Genomic DNA, 13,177 nt, shown 5'->3' on the forward strand with positions numbered 1-13,177 from the left:
AGCATTTCATGTCCAGAAATCGATCACACTGATAGACGACTGGGTGAGTCAACTCTAGCATATTCAGTGGCATATGGGACATATTGAGAAGAGTGAGCAATGGTCCTCAAGTTCAAGCTTTCAAACACCCAAGTCAGCAAGAATCACATCATCGCTCAGGGAAGACAGCATGACACCCCTCGGTTGGAGATTTGAGAAGAAAATACACATGGTTGATTCAGCATTTTTATTTGTAAGCCATAAGCAAACATGTGATTCTTGACTGTGATTCTTTTGCTTGGGAACGAAGCCAGGGGAAGCCACTGTAGGTTTGGTGCTAGGAGGCCTTGCAGGCAGTTGCTCACCTCAGAAGATGGTCTGCAAAGAGGTGAAAGTCAGGACACTTTCATACACTGGAAGGAAAGGCATGCGTCTTTTCCAGAGCTGCTGGCCACTGCAGACCCCAAGCTGAGACCCTCTGAAGGGCCGGTTTGCATGGGAAAGATTGCTGGAACACGGGGATGCCAATGGTGCTACAAGCTTCGTCTTCTTGGCTGGCTTCAGGATGGGATCAGATGTGGTGGCGGTTGTAGAGATAGGATGGGTGCAGGCCGTCATAGTGCCACTGGCGCCACTGCTCCACAGCCTCCCGGCTCCTCTCTTCCTGCTCTGGGGAGGAAAGACAAAGCCACCTGTTAGGACAGGGGGACTCTGACCTGCCACTGAGCCCAGCAGCCATCAGCCAAACCCCTGCCCTGTGGTGACCTGCACTGAGAGTGTTTGTGAGCCCTGGTGAGAGAAGGCCAGGACTGGTGAGGATCCAGAGCATGTGAGCTGACAGGCCTTGTATATAAGTCAGGCCCAGATGGGCGAAGGTCACAGGCAGGTGTAGACCGGGGCTGGGCATCTCAGGCTCTTCTGCCTGCCCAGCCAGTGTAGGAGGGCAGAGGCTTATGCAGCCCTGTTTCAAAGACATAACAACCAAGACACAAGATGAAAAAGTAACAACACAGTAGCAGGAATGGACTATTGGAAGGACATGCAAGAAAAATAAGGGACTACAAACCATGCCTTGAAAACATGAAGGAAATCATTGTCGACTTGGAGTTTTTTCCTCCATACTGTTCTGAATTAATTTTCTTTTTTTTTCTTTCTTTCTTGTTTTGTTTTGAGACAGGGTCTCAGTCTGTCACCCAGGCTGGAGTGCTGTGGCGTGATCATGACTCACTGCAGCCTCAACCTCCCAGGGCTCAGGCGATCCTCCCACTTCAGCCTCCTTTGCCACCACGCCTGGCTAATTTTTTAATTTTTTTTGTAGAGATGGAATTTCACTGTGTTGTCCAAGCTGGTCTCCAACTCCTAGTCTCAAGCGATCCTCCTGTCTCAGCCTCCCAAAGTGCTGTGATTGGCCGGGCAGGATGGCTCATGCCTATAATCCCAGCACTTTGGGAGGCCAAGGCCAGTGGATCACCCAAGGTCAGGAATTCGAGACTAACCTGGCCAACATGGTGAAACCCTGTCTCTACTAAAAAATACAAAAATTAGCCAGGCATGGTGACACACACCTGTAATCCCAGCTACTTAGGAGGCTGAAGTATGAGAATCACTTGAACCTGGGAGGTGGAGGATGCAGTGAGCTGAGATCATGCTACTGCACTCCAGCCTGGGCAACAGAGTGAGGTCCTGTCTCAGAAAAAAAAAAAAAAAAACACACACACACACACACAAAAGAAAGAAAGAAAAAAGAAAATGCCCAAAAGAATTGAAAACAGGGACACACAAACGGATACTTGTCTTGTACGTGAATGTTCGTAGCAGCACTAGTCACAGCAGCCAAGAGGTGGAAACAACCCCAGTGTCCATCAACAAAGAAATGGATAAACAAAATGTGGTGTGTGTGTGTAAAATTTCGCCATAAAAAGGAATGAAGTTCTGGCACATTCTACAACATGGACAAACCTTAAAAATATTCTGCTAAGTGAAATAAGCCCAGACGCAAAAAGATGAATAGTGCATGATTCCACTTAGATGATGTCTAGAATGGGCAAGTTTTTGTTTTTGTTGTTTTGACTCTCGCTCTGTCACCCAGGCTGGAGTGCAGTGGCGTGATCTCGGCTCACTGTAACCTCCACCTCCCAGGTTCAAGCGATTCTCCTGCCTCCACCTGGAGTAGCTGGGATTACAGGCGCATGCCACCATGCCCAGCTAATTTTTGTATTTTTAGTAGAGATAGGGGTTTCACCCTGATGGCCAGGCTGGTCTTGAACTCCTGACCTCAAGTGATCCATCCGCTTCGGCCTTCCAAAGTGCTAGTATTACAGGCGTGAGCCACTGCAATAGCCTAGAATGGGCAAATTTACAGAGACAAAAAAAAAAAAAAGAGGTTGCCAGAGGCTGCCGGGAGGGAGGAATGGCAAGTTACTGCTTAATGCATGCAGTTTCTGTAAGAGGCTATGCAAGGGTTTGGAAAGAGCAGTGATTGTTGCACAATGAATGTACTAAATGCTGCTGAATCGTATGCTTAAAAATAGTTTATGCTGGGCACGGTGGCTCACACCTGTAATCCCAGCACTTTGGGAGGCCAAGCTGGTAGGATCGCTTGAAGCCAGGAGTTTGAGACCAGCCTGAGCAGCGTAGCAAGACATCGTCTCTACAAAAAATAAAAACATATTAGCCAGGTGTGATAGCACGTGCCTATAGTCCCAACTACTTGGGAGGCTGAGGTGGGAGGATTGCTTGAGCCCAGGAGGTTGAGGCTGCAGCGAGCTATGATCACACCACTGCACTCCAACCTGGGCAACAGAACAAAACCCATCTAAAAAAGAAAGAAAGGAAGGGGGCGGGGAGGGAGGGAGGGAAAGAGAGAGAGGAAAGAAAGAGAAGAGAAGAAAGAAAGAAAGAGAGAGAGAGAAAGAAAAGAAAAGAGAGAAAGAGAGAGAAAGAAAGAAAAGAAAAGAGAGAAAGAGAGAGAAAGAAAGAAAGAAAAAAGAGAAAGAAAGAAGAGTTTAAATGGCAAGTTTTATGTTATGTGTGTTTTATCACATTTTTAAGATGCATTTGTCAAAGTTGTTGGAAGGATGGGAAATCCTAACAGAAGATGATGTCAAGAATTAAAGAACCAAGATGTCTTTCTTACCTCTGTTTTCTCAAATATGGACCTCATCAAGAAGCCCATGAACCTGATTTTGGTACTAGCGAAAGTGAAACTGGCATCCTCTGTGGCAATGGCCAACAGGACTGCCTGGTGGCTTCAGGGTGTGAGGAATGGAGATGTTGCTTTGGTCCTTAGCACCTGTGAGAGCCACCTGCTCAGGCCTAGTCTCACCTCGGCCCAGCTGAGTGCAGGGCTCAGTGACCAGGGCATGTTGAGGCACCACGGCTGCCACAAGTGTTTCCTTCCTATGTGGGCGCAGAGCTGGCCCTCCCCTTGGTGCCGAAAATCCCATTAGGTACTTGATAGCCCAGGGGCAGCCTGGAGCTCACAGAGCCAGGCCCAGGCCAGAGCTTTGTGTGTTCATCTTCAGCTCTTTTGGACATTTCTCAAGCCCAGTAGACAAGCTACTCTTTGCCAACCCTGAGAGTGTGGTTTTGACGTAGAAGTTGATTCAGCATCCCTGTTTTTGTTGTTTTTGTTTTTGAGACAAGTTCTCATTCTATTACCCAAGCAGAAATGCAGTGGCACAATCATAGCTCACTGCAGCCTCCTGGACTCAAGTGATTCTTCAGCCTCAGCCTCCCAAGTTGCTGGGACTACAGGCACGCACCACCATGCCCAGCTAATTTTTAATAGAGACAGGGTCTCGTTATGTTGCCAGGACTAAATTCCTTGGCCTCCCAAAGTCCTGGGACTACAGGCTTGTAGTCCCGGTGGGCATTCCTTTTATAAAGTAAGTACTTTGGGGAGATGTCAAATATCCAACTGCTGTCAGTAACCCTTAGAATAGGTGACTTGGGGCGGGGGCAGGGGCTCACGCCTGTAATCCCAGCACTGTGGGAGGCCGAGGTGGGCGGATCACCTGAAGTCAGGAGTTCAAGACCAGCCTGGCCAACATGGTGAAACCCTGTCTCTACTAAAAATACAAAAATTAGCAGGGTGTGGTGGCGAGTGCCTGTAATCCCAGCTACTCAGGAGGCTGAGGCAGGAGAATCACTTGAACCCCAGAGGAGGAGGTTTCATTCGGCCGAGATCGCGCCACTGCACTCCAGCCTGGTGACAGAGTGAGATTCCGTCTCAAAAAAAAAAAAAAAGAATAGGTGACTCGGTTACATAAGACAGCTAGCTGAAACCAGGGTCCTGACTGACAGGTATGTCAGGGGCCTCAGGGGAAGGCTTGGAAGTCAGACGCCTTGAGCACCGCCCCAGGGATGGTTTCAGGCAAGCAGAACCCTGTGCAACATGGCGAGCCACACGCAACGGAGAGGACAGAAGACTGAAATGATTTCCACCTTTTCCAAAACCCATCCTCAGGAGGCCAGGCCTGCTCCACCTTGTGACCCCTGCCTTGATGGAGCTCTGGGGAGACCCCCTGAGGGCTACTCTGCTTTATCTTTCTCACTCACTCCATCCCGGAGCCAATTCCTGGATCAAAGAAGCTCTCCAAGACCTCTATGCATTTGCTCATCCTTGATTTACAAGAACAGGAGCTTTGCTGGCAAATAAGCCTTGGGGCTCTAATGCTAGGGCTATCTACTTGCCTTGTCTCCTTGGGTATACATGTATCCTTTCTAAGCCTCAGTTTTTTATTTTTGTTGTGGATTTTTTTTTTTTTTTTTTGAGACAGGGTCTTGCTCTGTTGCCCAGGCTGGAGTGCAGTGGCATGATCATAGTCACTCTAGCCTTGAACTCCCCAGGATCAAGTGATCCTCTCTCAACCACCCAAGTAGCTGGGACTACAGGCACATGCCACCAGCCAAGTTAATTTTCTCATTTTCTGTGTTGCTCAGGCTGGTCTCGAACTCCTAGGCTGAAGCCATCCCCCTGCCTCAGGCTCCAGTGTAGCTGGGACTACAGGCACATGCCACCACGCCCAGCCTATGTTTTTTAATTGAAAAATTTTTTTTCTTTTGTAGAGACAGGGCCTCGCTTAGTTGCCCAAGCTGGTCTTGAACTCCTGGCTTCAAGCAATGCTCCCACTTTGGCCTCCTAAAGTGCCGGGATTACAGGTGTGAGCCACGGTGCCCAGTCTGAGCCTCAATTTTTGAAACATGAGCTGGAAATTACAAGACCTGTCTTAGAGGCAGTTCGTGAGGATTAGGTGGCCACTTACAGTGCCTGGCAGAGCAAGGGCTCAAGGACAACAGCTTCTGGAACTGCATTCCCCAAAGGCCTGTGTTTTCTCCATCTGTGGGGGCGAAACCTAGCATCTCCTGTCTTCCTATCCTGTAAGAGGACCTGCAGGCGCCCAACCCTGCATCCTGAATTCATCAAGAAAGGGAAAACAGTGAATGTTTTTCCATCTACATGCTAGAGCTTTGGACCTAAAACATTCAAAACTGCTCAAAATAAAATGGTATTTTAATAGTATGAGTCAAAATCACACTGAAGGAATTTTGAAGGCCACACTCTCAACTTTTAAATGCTTCTCCCCGAGCTGCCCACCAAGATAAACACATCTCTAGCAGAAGTGTGTGCTTCCAAGCTGTGATGGCCTGAAGTTTTCCCAGTATGTTCCTAAGAAAGTTTGATTTGCCAGGATCCAAGCCCAGCACCTGTTTGCAGGCCTCAGCCAGGTGCACCTGCAGGGCAATGGGCACAGCGTGCAGCACCTGACCCGGGGTGGTTTCCTTTTCACTAGGAGATGCCTTCCGAGGGTGCTGCCTCCCCAGTCCATCAGAGCAAACAGCCAGGAGAACTGAAAGAGCTGACTGTCTCCAACAAAGGCGACCTAAACTGGGGCCTCACGTCCAAGTTCACGTGCACCCAGGAGGTACCAGGTGATTTTCCTCAGGAGCATTACAATCTTGAAATTTGGAGAAAGACCAAATAAATAAATAAACAGGGCTAGGTGTGATGGCCCACGCCTGTAATCCCAGCACTTTGGGAGACTGACATGGGCAGATTACTTGAGGTCAGGAGTTCGTGACCAGCCTGGCCAACATAGTAAATCCCCGTCTCTACCCAAAATACAAAAATTAGCTGGGCATAGCGGTGCACACCTGTAACCCCAGCTACTCAGGAGACTGAGACAGGAGAATCGCTTGAACTTGGAGCGGGAGGTTGCGGTGAGCTGAGATCATGCCACTGCACTCCAGCCTGGGCGACAGAATGAGACTCTGTCTCAAAAAAAAAAAAAAAAAAAAAGGAAAAGAAATACACACACACACACGCATTCTCTGGTATGCTGGTGTGATCCCCATTAAACGGTCTTAAGGATGTTTGCTGTGGGTGACCCTTGAGGGTACTTTACAGCAAAATTAAATCCCACTCTGTGGGAAGCTGTGGCTCAAAGACAGAGCATCCTCTACCCGTGTCCCCAGCCGCACCATCCTCCACTGAGCCCTGGCACAGCCAGAACTTTCTAAGAGCAGACAGGAACCCTGTCTGCCAAGGGGTTGAGGAGTGCGAATTGCCTGGCCAGAGACACTGGGCTCTCTGGTCTGGGCCTTTTCTTTTTTTTTCTTTTTCGAGACTGAGTCTTGCTCTGTTGCCCAGGTTGGAGTGCGGTGGTGCGATCTCGGCTCACTGAAAGCTCCGCCTCCAAGTTTCAAGCAATTCACCTGCCTCAGCCTCCCAAGTAGGTGAGACTACAGGTGTATACTATCACGCCTGGCTAATTTTTAGTTATTTTTAGTAGAGACGGGGTTTCACCACATTGGCTAGGCTAGTCTCAAACTCCTGACCTCAAGTGATCCGCCCACCTCAGACCCTCAAAATTCCTGGCCTCCCTGGCCCTTTCCTACTCTTTCTTTTTGCTAGTAAGGAAAAGACCAAGGCTTAGTGAAGAGGATACAAATAGGAGAAGCATAAAGCCACAAGAAAACCGTATAAAAATTTTCAGGGGATCTGATGCTTTTGGATGAGTTGGAGCCTGAAGATAGGCTGTAGATGTTGATGCTGCGGGTGGGGTGAGAGGGTAGAAGGCAAGCTGTTTTCTGAGTTCAGTTTTCCTGGTTTGCTTCTGCGAGTCAGTAAAGATGCTGAGTACACTGAATAGGTCAATGAAGGCCTTGATTTTCCAGGATGGAGTAGGACCTGGAGCCAGGACATTGACGTGAATATAAGGCACCTGCGAGTGAGTTTGGACTCTGCCCAATATGATCCTACCAGAGCTAAGCCTAAGTTTTGGTGCTTAGACGGAGAACACAGACCAGCGCGGTGGTGTCCAAGTAGGAGGAGAGAGGGAAAGGAGTTTTATATCCACACAGTCAGTAAACAGTTGCCCCATCCCCACAGCCCCCAAGCCAATGGAAATAAGGGTATTCTGTCTCCTTCCACACCTCCTCAAGTTCTGTGTAGCCATTTTTCTCCCTTCTTTTTATTTTATTTTTTTGAGATGGAGTTTCGCTCTTGTTGCCCAGGCTGGAGTGAAGTGGCACAATCTCCACTCACTGCAACCTCTGCCTCCCGAGTTCAAGCGATTCTCCAGCCTCAGCCTCCCAAGTAGCTGGGATTACAGGCGCCCGCCACCACGCCCAGCTAATTTTTGTATTTTTAGTAGAGATGGGGTTTCGCCATGTTGGCCAGGCTGGTCTCAAACTTCTGACCTCAGGTGATCCACCCACCTCGGCCTCCCAAAGTGCTGGGATTACAGGCATGAGCCACTGCGCCCAGCCCTCCCTTCTTTTCAAGGCTCTCGTGGATATGAATTGAAAGTAGACCTTCTCTTTCCTCCCTCCTCCAATTAAAAGTTCAATACCAGCCTGGCCAACATGGCAAAGCCCTGTCTTTACTAAATATACAAAAATTAGCCAGGGGCGTCTGTAATCCCAGCTACTCCGGAGGCTGAGGCAGGAGAATCGCTTGAACTTGGGAGGTGGAGGTTGCAGTGAGCCAAGATCACACCACTGCATTCCAGCCTGGGCAACAGAGCAAGACTTCATCTCAAAAAACGGAAAAAAAAAAAAGTTGGGTAGAAGAAGAGAAAGCAAACCATGTGATTTCTCCCCAAAGCTCCACCTCCCTGAAGACACTGGCTGAAGAGCTCTTACCATCGTTTTGTTCCTCCACGAAGTTCTCAAATTCATTCCTTTGTTCCTCGTAATATTCTCTCCGCAGCTCATCAGCCCGAAGCTTCTGCCTGTTTTCCGCTGTGAAAGGAAAAGAAGCAAGAGTTGCCCCTCAAGAATGAGGACATTTAGGGGCACACACTTAGGGGAGCACAGTTCATCTGAGAAGTCACATCTGGTTGGGGGATGAGTGGTTTGTGGGGGATTATGGTTGGAGACTTCCCTGAAATTACTTACTCCTGACACAGACTTTAAAACTTGAAGTGATTGTCTGATCCAGCTGCCTCATTTGCAGATGAGAAGACAGAAGCCCCAAAGAGTAAAGTGATTTAGCTCTGATTATAAAGTTGGTGGCGTATCCAAGTATACCAGGCCACTTGGAAACCAGAAATCCCATAATCAGAAGAATTCCGTAAAGGAATAATCCAACTTAATCTCACATCCATTCAACATTTTCGAGCACTTATCACGGCCAGGATGTAGGCTAAGCACTGGAATTAAAAAGCCGAGTAAGAAAGATTCCGTCCTTCCAGCCAGATATGGTGGCTCACACCTGTGAGCTTAGCTACTAGGGAGGCTGAAGCAGGAGGGCTGCTTGAGGCCAGGAGTTCAAGGCTGCAGTGAGCTATGATTGTACTGCTGCACTTCACGCTAGGCAACAGAGCGAGACCCTGCCTCAAAAAAAAAAAAAAAAAAAAAAAAAAAAAAAAAAAATCCTTCCCTCTGCTTAAGAGACCTATAGTTCAATAAGGAGAAAGATATAAGACAAGTTTTAACAAGCATTACTGCCGTTGGAATAAAAATTCCCGGTTGTCTGGAGGAAACGATGTAAAGCTCTCTACTTTCAAGGTATTTCCCCCAACACGAGCTTCAACTGGAGAAACCCATGAAGCCAGGGAGGCCAGGTCTAAGGCAGGAAGAACTGGTCCCTCAGCACACCTCAGTCTCACGGTGGGATTCCCCTCACACCAAATGGGGGAGACGAAGGTACCATTTTTTTGCCCCATCAACTCTGATGTGCAAGAGGAGGCTGGGGGGTGATGAAGGAAGCAGAGAAACTGGGGAAGGTCATGGTTCCTACCCCCAACCCACGTTACAGAGGTGCTGGGAGAGACAATGCAAAGTCTTTGCAAAATGATAATATTGGAAACCATCTCAGGCTGGGCGCAGTGGCTCACGCCTGTAATCCCAGCACTTTGGGAGGCCAAGGCAGGCAGATTGCTTGAGGTCAGGAGTTCAAGGCCAGCCTGGCCAACATGGTGAAACCCCGTCTCTACTAAAAATACAACAATTAGCCGGGTGTGGTGGCAGGCGCCTATAATCCCAGCTCCTTGGGAGGCTAAGGCAGGAGAATTGCTTGAAGTGGGGAGGTGGAGGTTGAGATTGCGCCACTGCACTCCAACCTGGGCAACAGAGCGAGACTCTGTCTTAAAATAAATAAATAAACAAACAAACAAATAGAAACCATCTCAAATCCTTCTTGGAAGTAAGATGTTTACATTAATTAATGAATTATATAAATACTAGTTATTTCTGTTACTTTTCTATTATTTAAGTTAGCTCAGATTAAAAATCAAATTAGCTGTGAACTGGGCTTAGTGCAGATTCCAGACATCTGGAATGTTTCTTCCCAAACGTCTGCCGTTACCTACTTAGTTGCAGGAAACTTGAGTCTGGCAGAAGGGGTTGGTTATCCCATCCATACCCATGCCCCACCTCTCAGTCGGCATCCACACATTTCTCAGAGGGGATTCAGGCTCAGAGACGTGCATGACCTAACAGAGGTCACACAGCAGGTTGGGCCAGAGCTAGGGCACCAGGCTCCCACACGCCACTGCTGGCTTAGCTTCCCTCTTCCCACCCACTGTGGGTCCTGATGTTGCTCCAAGCGCCAGAAAGCCGTTGTGGGAGGTGCGGGGGCTCAGGGTTTAGGAAGCAGGTGCTTAGTAAGTCACTGCCAATTCCAAAAGAAGCATTCTCTGTCCCCTGTGTACTCAGGACAGCAAACAATCTTCCCAAGTGGTCTTTTCAGAGGTGTCACAAATTAGAGCTTTGAGGTAATGAATAAGAACAATTTAATCCTCAGGACAAGATAGTAATTTTATACTATGCGTCATTCTGTGCATGGTGTACGTTTCTTCTCAAGAACACGCATTCATCACACTCTCTTTTCACCCTAAAGTAACCTTCACCTTTATCCCAGAGGCTTAGAGATGTCAGATGCCTGTCTCCTGGTTCCAAATTCAAGTTGATTGAAGTGTCTGTCACCTGCACCTTATCCAACCTGAGGGATCGCTGGACGCTGCCCTCCTGCCATCCACAGGAGTTGACTGGGTGACAGCAGATGCATTCATGCACAATCCTGGGTGTTCACCAGGCTGTCCTGCACCTCCCACGACTAATTGACACATTGAGCTTCTGTCCGGCGTGAGGCACTTCAGGCTAAATGGTGTACTCATTGTTTGGAGTCAGCTTAAGAGGACAGAAGAGGCCATACGTGGTGGCTCATGCCTGTAATCTCAGCACTTTAAGAGGCCGAGGCAGGTGGGTCACCTGAGGTCAGGAGTTCGAGACCAGCCTGGCCATGATGGCAAAATTCCATCTCTACAAAAATACAAAAATTAGCCAGGCATGGTGGCAGGTGCATGTAATCCCAGCTACTTGGGAGGCTGAGGCAGGAGTGTCACCTGAACCTGAGAGGTGGAGGTTTCAGTGAGCCAAGATCCTGCCACTGTACTCCAACCTAGGCGATAGAGTGAACTCCATCTCAAAAAAAAAAAAAAAAAAAGAGGACAGAAGCTATTTGCCTGGCCTAAAATCAAGCCTATTTCCCCTGGAAGTCTGCCAGAAGATTGCTTCTCCCATTTTGATCAAAAACAGTCCAGCCCCCCTCCCAACCTTTCAGTGCTTCTTGACATTGGCCAACTTTTAAATCTCAAGTTGTATGAGGCCTGGAGGTTTTCCTAGCATGGTTATACTTACTCAATTTTTTTTAAAAAAGGAAATTTCATCTCCAAGCATTTCTATCTCTGTTCTTTCCATGATTTGAAAACAGTCCTGTTATTTTTACCAAGCAAGTCACCTTGCTGAGTGCCCTGAAGAATACAAAGAGTTCATTCACGCACAGGCACGAGGAGGAAAGACTGGAGCCAGAGACTCAGGCGATACGGTCTGAGCTCAGCGTCTTGGAAGAAGCAGATTCAAGAGTAGAAACTCAAATGCCCTCAGGGGTTGGCAGGTGAAGGGCATGAGGACCCTGAAGCCAGGGCTCCACAGGCCCTACAGCAGGCTGTGCAGCAGACAGGCTTACCCCAATGTGTTGAAAATGAAAACTTAAAAAAAAACAAAAAAACAAAAAAAACAAAAAAACTCTGCTGGCTGAACACAGCTCTTTCAGAGGCTTATAAATAAGGAAATTAGGACCAGAGGGAGGAAGTAGACAACGCCACTTAGCAGCACAGCTGTCCCCAAACCCACATTTCTCAGCACCCAGTGTCCTGTGCCTTCCCCATGTGCGATGCTGTTGCTCTTACACAGAAGGTGTGCTGGGCCAGTACCCGCAAAGCACACACTGATGTGTGGGTCCCCTCCAGACCGGAGTATAGATTTCCCTCCCTACACCTTTCTGAAATCCAACGCATCTTATCCCTGTTAGGTACGTTTAATGTAGCATCATGGCCAAGAAGCAGGACAAGAGGACCTGTCTCCAAGTCATCTTTGCAGAGGTGGGGACTCCTAACCCTGACAAAGTATTCAATCCAATATACGACCTACATTCAGGAAATAGGGTGTAATTTCTCATTCAGAGCTGCGGTCCCTTTGATACCCTGGGGTGAGCCCTCGGTGCCCGGCTGCATCCTGCTGCCCGGCTGACTGTGGGAGAGGAGAAGCCGGGAGGTGCGAGCAGAGGTGGTGATGGGGGGTGGGGTCCCTCCAGCATCCTTACCATTGACCTCATCTCGGGACTTGGGGGACCGCTTGCCGCGCCTCTTGAGGAAATTCGAGGCATCTGATTCCTGCATGAAAATCTTCTGTTTTGCATCTGAAACCCAGGAGAGGCCTGTCACCAGCAGCATGGGGGTGCCAGGGCTGCTGCTTTGCTGGCTGCACCTGCCCTGCCCCGTGGGCGGCCCCTGCACTCACCTTCACTCGCCTCTTCTGCTGCTTGCATGGTGCCCACAGATGCACTGATTCCCTCTCTTAGCACTGCAGGACAAGGGCACAGAGTGAGGCTGCAGCATCAGAGGGGAGCCCGGACCCTGAGCTGAGCCCCCATCCTGCTTTCCAGGCTAAGCGTCCTGCCAGGGCCTGGCAGGGGGCCCGTGGTTTCTCACATACCAGCTGCAGAGCCAATCTCACCAGGAACCCACCAAGCAGGCTGGCTTGGGTTTTTTTCTATTTTGTTTCTTTCTTTCCGGTTTTTTTTTTCTGTATTGTGTCCTACACACACACACACACACACACACACACACACACTAACAATAAGCATACCCCTTTCTACTGCATCACCTGAGCAGCCTTACCTATGTATGGCAAGTCTCCCTTACCGTGTAACTAACACCCTCTGCCTTGACCCTCCCGTACTCACTAGACAGGAGCACCACGGCGGAGAAGCAAGACAGCAGGACGGCCTGTCTCCAAGTCATCTTTGCGGAGGTAGCGGCTCCGTCCAGGACCCACAGGACAGACCAGGCGTCCTGCACCCTCCTGGGTCCCCAATTCTGAGGCAGGCAGCCCAGGCGAAAGGGAGGAAGGCGGAGGAGGGAAGAGAGAGGCAGGAGGCTGGGATGCCACTGGGGGAGAGGAGGAGGGGGCCGGGCTGCCCTCTCCATTGGCTGCTCCTGGACGGAGCACCGGAGATGTTTTTGGCACCTGGCAAATGTCTCCAGAAGCAGAGCTTGTAGTTAGGGCCCTGGGTGGGACGGTCTTGGAGTGGACTTTCCAATGTCCGAGTCTGGGGATCTGCTACTGGGAAGGCTCATCCTAACAGTCAGGGTTCCAGAGACTAAGGGCTGTGTCAGGAGGTCCTGGC

The 13,177-nt window shown here is 49.2% G+C and overlaps 1 protein-coding gene across 3 annotated transcripts; it reads right to left on the bottom strand.

Annotated features, from left to right (window-relative positions):
- Positions 1-211: 211 nt before the first annotated feature.
- On the bottom strand, positions 212-12,913 carry UCMA (upper zone of growth plate and cartilage matrix associated). 3 transcript variants are annotated; one of them, XM_054435968.1, is made up of 5 exons: positions 12,734-12,913; positions 12,289-12,351; positions 12,092-12,187; positions 8,128-8,226; positions 212-648 (listed from the first exon to the last, which is right to left on the bottom strand). In XM_054435968.1, the coding sequence occupies exons 1-5, from the start codon at positions 12,789-12,791 to the stop codon at positions 551-553; spliced, it is 414 nt and encodes a 137-aa protein (XP_054291943.1). In that variant the 5' UTR covers positions 12,792-12,913; the 3' UTR covers positions 212-550. The 3 variants fall into 3 exon arrangements, with proteins under 3 accessions (XP_054291943.1, XP_054291944.1, XP_054291945.1); XM_054435969.1 differs by lacking the exon at positions 12,092-12,187; XM_054435970.1 differs by lacking the exons at positions 12,092-12,187; positions 12,289-12,351.
- Between the last annotated feature and the right edge of the window lie 264 nt (positions 12,914-13,177).

The sequence above is a fragment of the Pongo pygmaeus genome, chromosome 8 (assembly GCF_028885625.2).
Source record: "Pongo pygmaeus isolate AG05252 chromosome 8, NHGRI_mPonPyg2-v2.0_pri, whole genome shotgun sequence".
In the NCBI taxonomy this organism is placed as follows: domain Eukaryota; kingdom Metazoa; phylum Chordata; class Mammalia; order Primates; family Hominidae; genus Pongo; species Pongo pygmaeus.